The 17,458-nt window shown below is 33.8% G+C and overlaps 2 protein-coding genes across 2 annotated transcripts; one reads left to right on the top strand and one right to left on the bottom strand.

Annotated features, from left to right (window-relative positions):
* Positions 1–2,210: 2,210 nt before the first annotated feature.
* LOC133700679 (small ribosomal subunit protein eS27y-like) lies at positions 2,211–3,216 on the bottom strand. The gene is made up of 4 exons (XM_062124290.1): positions 3,060–3,216; positions 2,867–2,968; positions 2,754–2,782; positions 2,211–2,553 (listed from the first exon to the last, which is right to left on the bottom strand). Exons 1-4 carry the CDS (start codon positions 3,060–3,062, stop codon positions 2,427–2,429), a joined length of 261 nt encoding a protein of 86 aa, XP_061980274.1. The 5' UTR covers positions 3,063–3,216; the 3' UTR covers positions 2,211–2,426.
* Positions 3,217–11,400: 8,184 nt separating this feature from the next.
* Positions 11,401–14,213, top strand: LOC133700394 (indole-3-acetic acid-amido synthetase GH3.17-like). Its single transcript, XM_062123908.1, has 4 exons — positions 11,401–12,015; positions 12,144–12,245; positions 12,360–13,219; positions 13,471–14,213. The coding sequence occupies exons 1-4, from the start codon at positions 11,726–11,728 to the stop codon at positions 14,055–14,057; spliced, it is 1,839 nt and encodes a 612-aa protein (XP_061979892.1). The 5' UTR covers positions 11,401–11,725; the 3' UTR covers positions 14,058–14,213.
* Positions 14,214–17,458: the final 3,245 nt, after the last annotated feature.

Raw genomic sequence — 17,458 nt, forward strand, 5'->3', positions numbered from 1 at the left:
TGCATTATTCATGTCTAGTTGACACAGAGATTAATTATGAGTAATGGTAAGTGATAGAACAATATGTATTATTGCTAGTTTAATAACAAGTGAAAATGTTTCTATGTAGTTAAGATCATTAGTAAAAAAAAATTGCAACAAGACTAGCTTTGTATTTTTTAATTGTGTCATATACACAGCATCAATATCATCATATTCAGAATGAATGGAAAGGTTCAAGAGATCAGAAGTGATGTTATGTGATGCACAAGAGTCAATTAGCCATTTATCAGCAGAATTTGTAGTCATGGATTGTAGCTGTGGACATGTACGTGTGACCAATAGTGTTATAATATTGGCACTGCGGCTTTCTGCAAAAATTATTGTTTCGAAAATTATTGCTGCCATATGGTGAAAACTCCTGTGCGGTTTTATCTTTTAAAATTCTTTACAGATGTGCGGTTATATCTTTTGAAATAGGATTTACAGCGCAAAAGTGCGGTACAATCCAACCCAAAGGACTCGTGTTAATCTTATTTTAACTGCTCATTTTTCAGTCAAATCGGAAATGTTAAACGTGCTAAGTTAAGGTCTAATATTGCATCTTCAGATCAGAAGGGAAAAAGGAATCAAGTAGAGGCTGGGATCAGTGTGAAGTTTCTACCTTTTCTTTCTGTCCTTTTGATTCATCGCCAGGGAAACCATGGCCATAAAGAGCGATAACACTCACATTTACAAGCACGAGATAATCACATTCTCAGTCAGAAGAAGTTGCACAAAGCCCGCAGCATGAAGGATTGCATTCGGGAAGCATCGGCGCAAACATTGTTTTATAAATTAATGATTAATTTTAATTTTATATAAAATTCAAGAATCAGACAGTTTAGACCTGAATGATGGCTACAAATAACTGGATAGAATACTTAAAAAGTTTGTTAAAATCTAATTAAGGCTATTGTTCAAAATCTTGGCTACAGAACCCTGAGCAGTCAGCTACGAATTGTTCAAGATGACATCCACTCATCTTTTCATAAGACTATTTCATGCTGCGAATCATAGTTGTGTCAATTTTTTGAGCAATTTACACTGATCTTTATACTTCTACCATTTTCGCAAGGTCAGTCACACTTCAAATTCAAAGAGTACAAAAACCCTCAAAAACAGGAATCCATTACAGAACATGGCTCAATTTGAGTTCCGAAATAGGTGGGAGATCCATTGGCAAGAAGGGAAACGCAAGCGCTGATGGCCTCTTTGATATAGTGAAGGTGACCCCACTCCAATCACCATTAATGACATCTTTGTTATAGTTTAATTTGCTAATTAAAATCCTTCTAGCAGACCCTATGATATCATAAACGTAACTTCCATGTACCTTCAAGTCCTCTTTTTTTCTTCGACGTGAACCAAACTTACCAAACTGTTATTTTGCTAAAAAAGACATAGATCCATGTAAGCATACAAAACAAAGGCCTATTTTAAAGCGTTTCGTCTCCTTTACAGTAAATTTATAACCCATAACCGTACAAATTTACCAGCTACAAAACATGGCGTGGAAGCCATTCAATACAATAGAACATTGTACCAAAATCAAACAGATAACAGCAAAGGTTCCCAGCCGCCTATTTCACAGTGAGTTGCCTTCTTGTCCTAATGACTGTGATGCCATCCAACAAAAAAAGAATTAAGACCATGTCTCAACTCTTCCTTGCCTAAATTACCTAGCTACCACAATCACCTAGTAATCTCAAATCAATACAAGCAACACAAGTCCAGTATAACACATTACCGATGGCAGGAAATTCGCTTCACCCAAAAATGGGAAATCCATTCAAAATGCAAAAGATGTCATCAAAAGAATGAAAACTAGAGAAATCAAAACACTTTCTAATGGCTGGAATAGAAGACAGTACATATTCGTTTTGTCTAGGTGCTTTGACTGTCATTATTCATAAAACCCACAACCCAGTCTCCAAAATCAAGAAATACTCGGACAAGATCATTATGAACTCCATTGCTCTCATCAAAGCTGATGGCAGAAAAAACTATGTGCCTAGCTATTGCTAGCATAGTAGGGGAAAATTAAATAACATTCCTAATGTACCATCAACCAATTTCCATAAATTATAAGATAAAAGCTTGACAAGCATAATGCAGCAGTATGTAGAAACATGAAGCCTCAAAAAAGGCATAGACCATAATCAACAGAAACATAATGAAAGGCAGCAACATCATTCAAAATCTAAATAATAGACTTAAATTGATATTGAGAACATTTCTCAGTGCATCAAATCCAAAATCATATAGTCATAGAGGACCTAAGACGATTAAACATCAAAATCAAAACCCCTGTTTGCAATTCATCATCATCATGCCTGAGAAACAACTCCAAAAATTTTACCGAACAGGGCAGGAAGAAATAAAGAGGCAGTAAATTATCATTGTCTTCACTCGCTCTTCTTCCTGAACGAGCATCCCTCTGTAAGCTTGGCACGACCCCCAGTTGGTTGGCACAACACTGTCTGGCAGTTCCCGCACACCACAACTGTTTGGGAGTGGCTAAACACTGTTGTTCTGCACATATATGTATTCATTTAAATAAATAAAAAACAAATACTACCCATTTTCAATCCAAACATATAAAAGCTTAAATCTTGTTATTATGAAAAATTCATCAAGAAAAATATTTCAATCCAAACAGATAAAAGTTTAAATCTTGTTAATGTGAAAAAAATTATCAAGAAAAAATAAACAAAGGTCATGACAGGACTTACATGTTGAAGCAACCCTGGCACTTCACATCCTGCAAGTTTTTACAAGAAAATATTATCATAAACTAACGATATAACCAGAAAAAAATAAACAGAAAAAAAATATTTATAATTACCATGAAAAAGGAATTGGGGGACTGAACAAGACGCTTGAGCTTGTGCTTCCTCTTCTCAAGCTCTGCTGGTGGGTTAAGCAAATCGATATCGTTTTGGAGAACCTTTCATTAACAACATTCAAAAAACAGATCAGTTAAAAGACAAAGCAGATCATGGCAAAGAAAAGGCGAAATTATTACAAGAGTGGCACACCATTTTGATCCTTGAAACGGGCTTTTCTCTTTTGCAGGAATCCGAATCCCTGGACAATAAACCTCAGAGAGCACGAGAAAGAAAGGAGATGGCGAAGTGGCTGGTTGAGATAAATATAAAGGGCTGAATGAGGCTTATAAGCCGTTGGATTTCGAGCTATGACATCTCGGCCTTTCATATCGAAGGGTCTAGGGCAACATGAATACCAGGGGCATAACCGTCTATGTAGTGATATTCACCTTTGTCCGATTAGTGACAATATATTTGGTACTTGAACTCTTTGAGATTTCCTAATGTGGTCTGTATTTTTATTTTGTCTTACATTTACCCCTGCATTCTTTTTTTTTTCCATCAAGTCTATGTCAATTAAAACCAAGAAATGGAGGTAAAATATTTATACACGTGTATTATAAATAAAAAGCTAGTTTTACAGTAAACAGATAGAAAGTAGAAATCAAATTGGCATATCCATCTATAAGAAATAATATTAATAAACGAAAGAAAAAGGTGAATATGGAAGAACATTAAACAATTTTAATGTAAAAAACATTAATAAAAACCACATCTACTACTACTACTAATTTTATTATCATGAAAACTACGAACAATTATTTAAACATACTTGGTCACCAGATCAACACTTTTTTTTATCAAACAATGAATCTGAAAAAATAAAACATAGATAAAATAAAATATACAAAAAGATAAATAATAAGACATAACATCTAAGAATATTGAAAAAAAAAATACACCACAAACAACAGTTCAAGACTCAAGTAAATACAACCATTAATTAAAAAAAAAAAAACACATGACATGCTAACAACAAACTGTATTGTGAGTCAGATCATTTTTCTAACTCAAGCAAATATAACAATTAACAAGAAACAAAAAGATATATAACATGCTAACATTAAACCGCATTGCGAGTCAGATCGTTTTTTAACATAAAAAATATAAGGTATTGCTAACTTATTTTCTAATAAAAAAAATATAATAATAAAGTCAAAATATAATATATATTGGATGTTGTTTTTCTTATAATATCATTTTTTGTTTATGTCACTTATCTCAAATAATTCTTCAAGAAGTAATCAGAAACATAGCAATCTTTGAGAGAGGGGATAATGTGATGGCTATTGGAAATAAAAGGACGGGGAAAATGAAGGGGGAGAATAAAAAGGAAAAAGGAAGAAAACAAAAGTAAAAAAAGAAGGGGAGAGAAAGAAACTTAAAAGAAACAAAATTACACATAAAAACATGAAACATGTCCAAAACTAATCATGATTTGCTAGGTATTTACCCAAAACTGGTTCTGACAATAAATTTTATTTCTATAATATGATATATCTATCACGAGAACATTTTTTTTCTTGTATGTTTTGATTTAAATTTTTTTAAGTTGAGATTTTGGAAAGTTAATATTTTGTTTAAATTACATTTGGGTTCAAAAACTTTAATAAAGGACTTATTTATAAGAAATAAAATATAGAAATCAAAATAAAATATTTGAAAAATATTAGATATCAAAATGTATATAAATGAAATCTTCCACTTTATGACATAATACTAGCCACGAAATACCACCCGTTTAATATAGGATGGAACACTAAACCATAGTTTTAAAATCTAGTCCAGTCCGGTGGGGTTCATTTAGGACCCGGCTGCTCTAGGGATAGAACAGGACCGGGTTGAAGAAAAAACAGGGAAAGGAAAAACTCGGTGTGACCCGGCAACCCGGCAAAATCAGGTCAAAAACCTGATTGTAATCCGTTGACTTTTTTTTTTACTAAAACGACGCATTTTGATTTTAAAAAAATAGAATTGACCCGGATGACCCGATAAAAACTCGAAACTCGAGCATTGAACCGGACCGGGTCTAAAAACTATGCACCAAACCCTCCAAATACACTTCCTGCAACTCCATCCCCGTCCCTAGGGCATGAAAATTATCTACCTAAACATGGAACATTTTAGGAAATCAGACCACAACAACAATCAAATATACAATAAAAATAATTATGAGGGGTGTAATTTAATTAATCAGATCTTGGATTTGCTTTTTAAAAGCCACTAGTTTGAGTAACACGGACCTCAAGACTACTAGAAACTTACATAATCGTTAATTTCAGGATCTCGAAAGATTAGTCGAGATACGTATAAGTGAACCCAATCACTCATTATTACCAATATATATATTCAAAACATTTCTCATCACATGAAATCTGAAATCTTACAGTCATAAAGAACCCAAAACAATTAACATCAAAATCAAAACCCTTTTGCTAATCAGTACATCATCATGAGAACTCCATAACAATTTACCTAGCAGGGCAGGGAGATGATATAAGAAGACAATAGACTATATAATATATATCATAATCCTAACTCGCTCTTCTTCCTAAAAAATCACCCCTCTGTAAGCTTGGCACACCTACATGTTGGCTGGCATAACACCATCTGGCAGTTTGCAAAGGACTGTATTCATTTGAATAAAACAACCAACTATTGCCCATTTTCAATCCAAAACGACGAGGTTTAAATCATGTTATTATGAGAATTAATTTCTTCAGGAAACACAAATAACGGTCATGACAGGACTTAGAGTTGTTAGCAGAAAAAAAAAAAAAGACGTTAAAAATATTTATAATCTTCATACAAACACAATAAATTATCAAACAAGTATCCATCTACAATTTCCAGCAAACCAGTACTTCAGTAATATGTGCTTTTGATTCAATTATGTTTTAAAAAATAATAAGCATTTAGTTTTTAAACTTTTTATTCTTTTTAATTATTTCATCTCTAACAGCTCTGACTTAATCTCGAAAAACATATCGAAATACAAAATCAACACATATGGTTGACAGCTCTTTGATGATCAGAGAGCCTCAAGAAAAACACAACTTATAGTTGTTTGTTTTTCGTGGATGTCAAGAATGAACTGAGTGCATCATCCTTGTAATATCCTTAAAAAAGAATTTCAGGCTCCCTGCCTGCTTATGGGCTTTATCAACAGAACATGCCCTAAAAACCATGTTCTATTGTCTGCCCATTTACAAAAACACATATAAGCCCAGTATTTTAAATGATTCCATAATTAACTGAATGTATTAAAATTTCATGATTTTCCAGGTGTTTTTTTTTTCGGTTTAATTCAGTTTGATTTTTTAGGATAAAAACTAGTTCAAACCAGTTTGGATCGATTTTTCTGTTTGACTCGGTTTTTTTCCTGTTTGGCTCAGGTTTTTTTTGTTTTTTCGGTTTAAATTCGGTTTGGTTCGGTTTTTTTTTTATTTCAGACTTATAAAACCGAACCAACTGGTTTTTTTAAAATTTTAATCAATTTAATCAATTTTTTTTTCATGATTCAGTTTTTTCAGTTATTTTTTTTTCTGATTTTTTTAATTTAATTAGTTTTTTGATTTTTTTACTCACCTCTATGAGGCATTGCAATGGCACATGCAATATAGCCAATAAGATTTTTAAGTTGAAACTAACAAGAAAGATAACAAACTTTCTTAACCATCCAACGTACTTTTTAAGTTTACCAATAATATAGACGTATGTATAATTATAAATCATCTATTTATTTAGCCCGTTGTGTATATAGGTGTAAAAATACAATATTCTTTACCGAGTATGTGTGTATATATATATATATATATATATATATATATATATATATATATTTACACAACATTTTTTTTCACCAGAAAACTAATTCATGTACGTCATAGTGTGAGAGAAAAAAAAAGGCTTTTATGAGCTAAAAGCTGATAAAAGTTTCACATTATTAAATGTCCAAATTGTTAAATTACACATGATGCTTATTTTTAAAATTTTCTATAAAATGAATTTTAGTTTTCATTAACACACAACCTATTTAATTGATGCTTTTAACCATGGAATAAAAAAATATAATTAACAAGTTGTATTCTAACTGGGTCAGTATTGCTGTCACTTGATCTTTTATACTAAAATATCTTTATTTTTATTGAAAAAGAGGTATGCAGGACTGTGTAATCTAGGTGTAATAGGTTATGTATTTGAAGGCCAATCCTCGTCAAAAAGTCTTTCAAGCTCCTCATATCTGCTAAATAATACGATTAACTTTGTAATTTATTTTTATATATCTTCTATTATTAGTTTATGAATATTTTTTTTAAATTTTATAATATGTTTATCCGTGTTTTTTATCACTAATTCCAAAATATTTATATCCTAAAAAGAATCTCCTCGTCCCCTCTTACATGAATATGTTTCTCTTATGTAATCTTTTTCAACCATAGTTGTTTACATACACATAACAAATAAAACAACTTGGAGTTGCAGGGCAATAACTTAAGGTCATTGAGCTTTAATATCAACTAATATTGACAAAAACAACACAAGAAAAACAATAAGCATAAAAACACATAATTATGTTGAACATAAATCACATTAAAACTTTAATTTAAAATTTTATTACTGGATAATTTATGTTTATGTAGTTTATTAAAATACAAGTTAAATAACTCTATTTATACTAGTAGAAATTTCCTAAGAAAATCTAGAAAAATAATAAAAGATTTCTAAACCAAATAAGAAAATGAATTTTAAACCAACAAGGAAAAATATCGCAAATCACAAACAGTAACTTATAAGCCTAATCAAGAGGTCTTTTTATTTTTTGATTGTTGTAAAATTTAATTTAACTTTATAAAAAACAAGATTTTTAGAATCTTTTAACAAAGTTTTAGTCTGATTCAAATGATTGAATAAAAAAATTTGTTCAATTAAACTGCAAGAAATTTATTACGAATTAGGAAAAATATTTCAAATCACAAATAGTAATTTATAGGTCTAATTAGAAGGCCTTTTTATTTTTTAATTGCTACAAAATTATAAGTCTATAAAAAATTAGAATCTCTTAATAAAATTTTAGTATGATACAACAGTTAAATAAAAAATTATATCCAATTAAACTGCAAAAAAATCTAATGCATCATTTATTGAGATTAGGCATTTACTATCAACAAATTTGCAAGCCTGTGTCTAATCCTTTATCTCAAAACTTGTGGCTACTCTAGAGAACCCAAACTTAATGTTTTGCTAGCTAGTCAACAATGATAATTATTTCAAATAAAGAGGCAAAGAAATGAAACTCGGCCTTCTTGCCCTGTTTGCTCCTCTTCATCAGCCCATTTCAAGGGTATTCTGCCCCCTCCTGAAGACGCCTGCATTGTTTTATTCCTTTGAATATGAAGAGCTCTGAAACCAAACCTAGCAAATCCCGATATACGCCCTAATATCTTTCATAAAGGATTAAAGTACTATTTCTCATCTCTAATTCGATGATCTTATCGAACATAGTTTAGCATATTTTCATTGGGATCGGTGCCTAGATGACTGCCTAATTTTTTCTTAAGTAACATTGCTTAATTAACTGCTCTATGCTTTCTGCACTAGCTGTATCCAGTAAGGTCACAAACAGGACTAGTTCAACTATTGACATGTTTTCTCCGATCTCCACCGTGCCTGTAATCATTACAGAATTACAACAAACTGTGCATACACATCTTTTGTTGTGCGTTCTTAGCAGTCAGAGTGACTTTTATGCCAGTTTGCATGACTAGACTAAGTCCGTTTTAACTGGATTTTAAGTCATTCACGTTCTAATTACCAGTGGGTTCATAAGGTACTTCTTTACACACACCTGAGGATGATATATATGTTCAATCTCCAGTGCAAATAGGGAAAGAATCTTGAGACTTTTATGTGGAGTTTGCAATTTGCAAGAAATATTGAAGGCTGCATATTTTAGTTTTTCTTTCTTTCTGTTTTTTCACTTTTCGGTGTTCAGCACAAATTAATCGCCCGCATTGTAACCCAGTTAATGTCGCATGTGTGAATTAATGATATTTCAACACCTATATATATATATATATATATATATATATATATATATATATATATATATATATGAACCTTGAATAGTGCTATTTAAGTGAAGCTTTTTGACTACGCTAGCTAGCGAACACACAAGAAGCTTCATTCATTAAAGTTTGTAATAATCCAGCTTCAAATATTTAATAATGGGCATGGAAGGAACTACATCGCTGAACTTATTTTGTCATGTCATGCAATGCAATGCAGAATTAACTGGTGCACTTAAAGTTCCACTTGCGTGCTAGCTAAACCATCGCATGTTGTACCTGTGTTGCATATAATATAGGGCCAATTCCAGGTGGAGACGTGGGCATTTACACGCCAAATGAAGAATTCAGTTTTTGCACAAGCCTGAGACCTCCAACCAAGATTTAATAATAAATAAACTGCCTGTTCTGCTACCTATCTTTTCTTGCCCCTTGGGCGTTTCTGGATTCACAATTTCACATCATAGCCAGTTGGGTTATATTTCTTGTGAGAATCATACAAGTATTTCACTGTTTACAGATCACGCAAGCAAACAACTGCTGTAACGTCTGTGCTTTCTTTCTTTCTGGTGAATATAATGAAACTTGTGGCTGATAAAACTACAAATATTCTTGTCGTATAATAGAAACAGCGTACCAATTTTGTTCTAGCAAGCTGTTTTTTCATGGCGTGTTTGGCTTCCCCGTAAAAGAACGAGGAGGGATTTTGGCTTACAATCCGGGGAGATCAGTAGTGAAGCCTGGAAAGACGAGTCATGTATAGCTGTAAAGCATGGTTAATTTTATGTGGTAGCTTGATTTTACTTAAAATACTAGTAGTGATTGTCAAACAACAGTTTTATATTGTTCTCTAACGGTGATACTGCTGGTCTTTTCTTTGCTCTCGTCCTCAAATCCTTAAAAATGACACGGAGGGTTCACATCATGCAAGGCATGCATGGAGGACTTTCTTGACTTGTAGCCCCGAAATTAATATATAATCAAATCCAACATGGCTTGAATGCGAGCTCCAGGTTTGGATCCCGATAACGTTTTGGTTCCATTGGTCATAAATTTGGGGGTCCTTGAAAAGACACATGATTCACTGCTATAACAAACCCTTGTCTCATTCTTCTACTTTCTTCTTCTTCCGATTCCTTTTCTTAAAAAAAAAACAAATTATTAGCAAATTAATGAATAACATATAATATTTTGAAAATTTTGTGATTATGCCAAGTTGATGCCCACAGAGTAACCTGAAAACTGGCTAGTATTATCTTAAAATGGTATCGCGGTTTGTATAAACACATTTCTCCTCTAAGTTTGGAAAGGATAGTAATGACCATACACCTCATTTAAGGTTCACCATCCCAAGATGAATTTTACATGGTTGAATGAGAGATGGCAATTGGTATATATCAACTCCTGGAGGCTAGGCCTTTCACTAAATTATATTCATGTCATCTTCTTTGATTAACAAATTGATGATACGTACCTTGTAGTTTTAGATTTAGCATAAATGATTGATTCTGAGAGTATAAACAATGAGGAAATGAATGTCATTAGCTTGAAAGTTCCTAGAGGCACAGAAGTCTATAATTAATGTGGGTCTCAGCAACATGCTTGGTTGTGGAAGCTTGGTTCCATGCCCCATTGAAGACACTCTCTTTTGCTTAAGATTAATGGAAGTGGCCAAGCAGACCCGTCCTTGTTGTCTAATCCGACGTTTATCCCAAATTGTGACAAGCAAAGGCTTAATAAGAGTGGTCATGCGGTGTGTAATCTATTTTGTTTTCATGCAAATTTCCATGTGTGCGTGGTGCTGTCCTAACAATCTAACAGCATGGACTAATTCTTGATCAATTAATACGTGTAGAGCGCCCCCCCCCCCCCCCCCCCTCTAGAAATGGTGTTTGTTTCCCTGCTGGGATTTTTTGCACAACAAAAGAGCTGTAAAGCAAGCTTCTGCATGATTGTCAATTGATCACAACATTGTCCTATTCTCCCATAGGCTGACTACTCAGGTTTAATGCATCACTGTATTATTGTTAATCATCATATTTTGCCTCATTCCATCTGCCTAATCTTATTATATAGTACGAGAGGTGGACTCTTAGCAACATTGGCATTAATGATTGGATATACTTAATTGCTGACCAAGCTTATCTTAAGCATACATACAAAAGCCAGTTATTGGGTTTGAAGCTCTGCGACAATTTTATTCTTATTAAATTACTTTGTGTTATAGGCTGATTTAAAAAACAAGTAAACACATTTAGCTTATATAGGTACTTTGACCAATAAGGGCTACATCTAAGCACAGTTTACCAGACAAGGGCACGTGTGTAGGACCTCGATCCATAGCCTCTACCTCCCTTTCATTTCCTCTTCTTTTTATTTTTTAGAAATTTTGAATATACATCATTTCCCAAAATCCCCTCCAGAATCTGTTATTTATTCGCTTCCTCTCCACCTCTCAGCTACCAAGAAACACATTCCAGTTGTGACTTGTGAGTGAGAGAGAGGGGAGAAGCATTGATTCCCATTAAGTTGTTCTCTTTCTGTTTTGTCCTCGCCGTTCTCTTTGCTCTTGCCTTTAGCTGCTAAGCTACTTTTTTTTTATCCAGTTGAATAGAAAGAGAGCATACCCTTGTGAAGCTTTATTTGGGTTACCATTTAGACAAAGAGTCGTATGACATGTTGTAAGAATAGCAAAAACTCTTACCAAAAACTTGCATTATATATTCCAGCTTTCCATTATTTCAAAAAATGTTGCCAATCTTTGATCCAAATGATAATGAAGCTGGCTTGAAGCTCTTGGAGGACCTAACCAACAATGCATGTCAAATACAACAACAGGTATTGGAGTATATACTGACCACAAATTTGCATACAGGGTATCTTAAAAGCTTTCTCAACGGCGATTCTATTAAGGAAAACTTCAAGAATAAAGTTCCCATCGTGAATTATGAGGATATCAAGCCTTGTATCGAGCGAATTGCCATTGGAGAGCCTTCATCCATCATTTCAGCTCAACCAATAACTGAGCTCCTCACAAGGTATATAAATTTATCATTTATTTTCTCATATTTCTTCAATAAATAAATTCCCTTGAAATTCTTGATTATGTTAATCTTTTTATCCTAAGAAATTGATCATTTTTATTAATTATTCGTATTATATGCAGCTCGGGTACTTCTGGAGGACAGCCAAAAATGATGCCTTCGACTGCTGAAGAATTGGAAAGAAAGACATTCTTTTATAACCTCCTTGTGCCTATAATGAACAAGTAAGAAAACTCTCTCCATATTCTTGTGCTTTGGAATTTTACAACTGCTTATAAGATAATGGAACAGTGTAAGCAGGGAGAGTAGAGTTAAACAACTTTATTTTTCTTTTTCAGGTATGTTGATGGCTTGGACCAGGGAAAAGGAATGTATCTTTTGTTTACCAAACCCGAAATTAGCACCCCTTCGGGCTTGATGGCAAGACCTGTTCTAACAAGCTACTACAAGAGCAGCAACTTCAGAAACCGTGCTTTCAATCGATATAACGTTTATACAAGCCCTGATGAGACCATCTTGTGTCCTGATAGCAAGCAGAGCATGTACTGCCAATTGCTATGTGGCTTAGTACAACGCGAAGAGGTTCTAAGAGTTGGTGCAGTTTTTGCATCAGCTTTCCTGCGCGCTATCAAATTTTTGGAGGAATATCAGAAAGAATTATGCTCCAATATAAGAACAGGTCGTCTCAGTGATTGGATCACTGACCCCAATTGCAGAAATGCCGTCTCGTCATTTCTGAGCAAACCCAATTCAGAATTGGCTGATTTAATCGAGGTTGAATGTAGCGGCAAATCTTGCGAAGGGATAATTAAGAAGCTTTGGCCGAGAACAAAGTACATTGAAGTTATTGTTACAGGTTCTATGGCACAATACATTCCAACCCTTGAATTCTATAGCGGTGGGCTCCCATTAGTTTCAACAATGTATGGCTCTTCTGAATGTTACTTGGGAATCAACTTCAAACCACTAAGCAACCCTTCTGATGTCTCTTACACCCTCATTCCAAATATGGCTTACTTTGAATTCTTGCCGGTTGATAAAGACAACAAAAAAGTGATACAGGCTGTCCAGTGCAATGGTGCTACCGATCATAATGGCAAACAAGAGGAGGATGGCAAGGAAAAGGACGTTGAAGCTGTTGATCTTGTGGACGTCAAGCTTGGTCACTACTATGAACTAGTTGTCACCACTTTTACAGGTGAGGTTTTCGTTATGCTGACCTTTCTTTCCCCCCAGAATTTCTATACTGAATATTTTAGCATCAGCGTAACATGCTTTGTTTTGCACATCTACTTGCTTTATAATTGATTTTGAACTCGTCAATCCCAATTAATCATATAAATGGAGTAATAAGTTTTATAGTTGCTTTTGGTTATGGATTGCAGTTAAAAGATCGTGCCTAGTTCATAGCTGATCAGTCTCTCACTTTTTTGTTTATTCTTTTCTCAGGATTGTATAGGTATAGAGTTGGAGACATTCTTATGGTAACTGGCTTCTACAATAATGCTCCTCAATTTCGTTTTGTGCACCGGCGAAATGTGGTTTTAAGTATCGATACTGACAAGACCAATGAAGAAGACCTCTTAAAGGCGGTGACACAAGCTAAAGTCCTCCTTGAGCCACTCGGTTCCCTTCTAACGGAGTACACGAGCTTCGCTGACACTTCCTCAATCCCAGGTCATTATGTGCTATTTTGGGAACTTAAGACGCAAGGAACTAATGATCTGCCGGAGCTTGATCCAATTACAATGGAAAAGTGCTGCTCCATTGTTGAAGAATCGCTCGATTCTATTTATAGAAGGTGTAGGAAGAAAGACAAATCAATTGGACCACTGGAAATAAGAGTGGTAACACATGGAACGTTCGATGCACTCATGGATTTTTGTGTATCTCAAGGGTCATCAGTTAACCAGTACAAGACACCAAGATGCATTAAATCCGAGGAGGCCTTCAATATTTTGGATTCCAGGGTGGTGGGAAGATTTTTCAGCAAGAAAACTCCTTTCTGGGAGCCTTTCAGAATTGAAACTAATTAGTGAATTATGGCTAGCTGTTCGTTGTCTTTAATGGCACTCTCTGGCATGGAGCTTTGTTTCTGGGGATCCTCTTCATATCCTCTACGTTTTGATTTCTAGCCTAGTTTGTTCCGTCCTTTTCCTTCTCTGTACGCTGAATTTGTTTTGAAATCATACTATATATTTAGCCAACCATGTCTTAATTTACTTGTCAAAGTTCAAACTAATTAACTTCCTTTCTTTTTCGACAATTAAGGATAGCTTTTCACCAATGTTGTTATAATCATTGAATTAGTCCATGATAAAGCAAATAATCACTTCCATAACTATAATAAACTAGCTTGCCGACAAGCTGAAAATGTGATATAGTATCTGGAAACCCAAAAACAAGGAAAGGGGAAGATGATAACTTTGTTCTCATTAACCTGAGGTTCAAGTTTGTAACGTGGAAGAGAAAGATGATGTCTTTCCTCCATTAAATTCAGATGAGGCTAAGATCTGCTTGGAAAGTGCCATTACACATTTGCACTGTCACTTTCAAAAAGTGTCACTGTCTAACAGCCTGCATGAGTGATACTGTATAAGAAAGAGAATTGTTTGCTTGTGGGAAACAAAATATCAAAGACTTGTCAAGTGGAAGGATCAAATATTGAGGAGTTCGTGCTGCAGACCATTATAGCAAGCAATGATGATGCTCTTAGTCATCCAGGTGAGGAAAAACTAACAACTTTCCTTCATGGATAGTATCATAATTAAGCACCGTATATGGCAATTAGCTTTTAAAATAGAACATAAGAATGATGCTCTCATTCACCCAATAAAAAATGATAATGTGAGTTTGGTACGTATGAGTTTAAAGTAACAGCAGAGTTTGGAGTCCAGCAAATATTGGTATAAATCTCAAGGAAATCTTTAAATTTCTTTTCCCTCCGTCAAGGACTCAGGGCCCAGTTTCTTGGCCAAACTTTAGCAGTAATGGTTGAAACAAATTAATTACTACAGTAGGTATAGAACTAGCCAGCAATTTAACAAAGGAATATCTACGTACGTACGCATGTCGTTAACTTTAAGCAAGATGGAGGAGTCCTTTTTATAGCATACAGGCAAAGGCCAACATGCGGACAATAGTACAGGAAGTTAGGCGGAGATCCATGAGCCATGGACATGGAAGGGAGACAATGAGAGCAACCCAAGGAGACAGATAAAACTGTACAAGCAATAGGGAGACGTCTGTATAAGCAGAGGCCTTTTGGCTTTGTCTCTTGCATTTATGGGAAACATGTGGCCTTAACAACTCCCAGCACTACCCCCATCAGGGAGGGTTATTGATGTACGTGGAAGTTAAAAAAGATCATCAGATAAAAATAAAGAAAAAAGCGCCAAACCCAAAAATAACAAAGCAAATCATAAAAATTATCAAAACCGAGGTCCCAGAATGATATTTTTAAAATCTAATAATATAACAATTGAAGTAATAATTTCATAGCTACGGTAAGAGAAATAATTTTTAAAAATTCTTATAAAAATTTAAACATGATTGATTATGATTGGATTAAAATGTTTCTTTTCATTTATCACCTAGTTTAATTATAATTTGATGATAATTACTTTTGAGATCAATCTTGAAACATATCTTAGACCTGCCAATCGATTTAACATGTCATCTAGATGTAGTATAAAATACTTATATTTTATTGTGATCGGGTTTGTATTATTTTGCATGTATGTATGTTTATTTATTTGCATTCTTAGGCTACTTATGATTATAAATTATGAGAATTTGTTGAGTTTGGTTATTGTAATTCTTTGCAAGTTTCTTAAAGCGGAATAAAATCTTGGGTATAGTTTCTATGTAGAGAAGCTCTGCCTAAATTTTATTAAAATTAGAAGATTTTTAATTCTCTAAAATCATTAACTAAATTAAATGTTAAATTAACAAATTAAATAATAAATCACATGAGAAATTTTTTTTGTTAGATTTACGTGTTGGAGAAATTTGTTGTTGGAAGGAGTAGTATCATCACTGTCAATTCTCTAGCTCAATCGATTAACCGGTTGAACCTATTATATGAAAGTCAACCAATTCATACAAAAATCATAATTATATGAATTTTTTTATTTCAAATATATTTTATGAGTTAGAATATATATATTTGTTCAACCTATAGACTCAAAAAACAAACTCCAATTAAAACTTTAAAAATTTATTGTTCACACGGTAGTTATTTTTTGTTTTTCAGTGTCAATCGACCGGCTGATTTAACTAATCATTATAAACTGGTCGACCAATTTATCTTCCTTAATAGTATTGGAAATTAATTTATCTCATAGCTCACAACCGCAACATTTAATTAATAACACGTTTTAAAAATATGATATTTGATTAAATATAGTCGTGATAAAATTTTAATTGATATTATAGTTCTAATTAAATCATAATATTTAAATAAATATGATGTTTTCTAAACATCAATTAAATTTCACGATTTAAAATCATAATATCCAAAAATATGTTAATTCTCCATATCTTTTTATTTTATATGCTAATCGCCGAGTCTTCCCCTTTTAATTGTGTTAGACCCTACTTCCAATTAATTAACAACGCAAAATAGAATTGAGATGGGGACTTTTCCGGTACCCTTCTTCTTCGAGATGAGGTCCTGTCTTTGCTCTCAGCAGTGAAAGTGAGAAGACCTCAACTGTGGGCCATTGCTGCTTTTCCAAGCCTTGCAAAGCAGTCCAGGTATCAGGATAAGACAAGGACTTTGTCTCTGCAGGCTGCTAAACAAGAGTATGACAGCGGCACGCATGGTTTCAAGGGATTGAATGCGTACGTAGCTGAGACAATGGGAACAGACCACTACGGTGAACATGTCGAGCCTTCTTCGGCTCTTTGTTTGGATTGATGCGTCAATTACAGCTTTATGAGAGGGCTGGCGAGATAACTCTCTCGTCGTGAAACACCTTCTGGGGACTGTTACTGTTAACCAGCTTGCAGTATTCCGAAAACCACGTTAAAATCTGGGGTGTTGTGGCGGCTGCGCAGCCAGGGTCTTGACGGATAGAGTTTGTGTGGATGGCATCTGAGTATGATCGGTTGCCACGAAATCAGCGAGCATATCTTGTTACAGAGTTGTGCTCAAAGTGTCAATCCCCTCTTAGGCACTTGTAATAATAATAAAAAAATATATATCAAAGATAACAAGAGACAATATTTTTAAATTTCATGTATTTTTTAATTTTAATATAATTTTATTTTTTTAATTTAATTACATGTTGGATCAATAGAGATTCAAATATATGTGTGGATGTAATTCAAAATCGGTCTTTCTTGGCCTGGTGGTATTGTTTGCAGAATAGAGAACAATAATGTTTAGTTTATTATTAGATACGTTAAATATAAGAAAAATTTTAAAAATATC

The sequence above is a fragment of the Populus nigra genome, chromosome 8 (genome assembly GCF_951802175.1).
Source record: "Populus nigra chromosome 8, ddPopNigr1.1, whole genome shotgun sequence".
Lineage (NCBI taxonomy): Eukaryota > Viridiplantae > Streptophyta > Magnoliopsida > Malpighiales > Salicaceae > Populus > Populus nigra.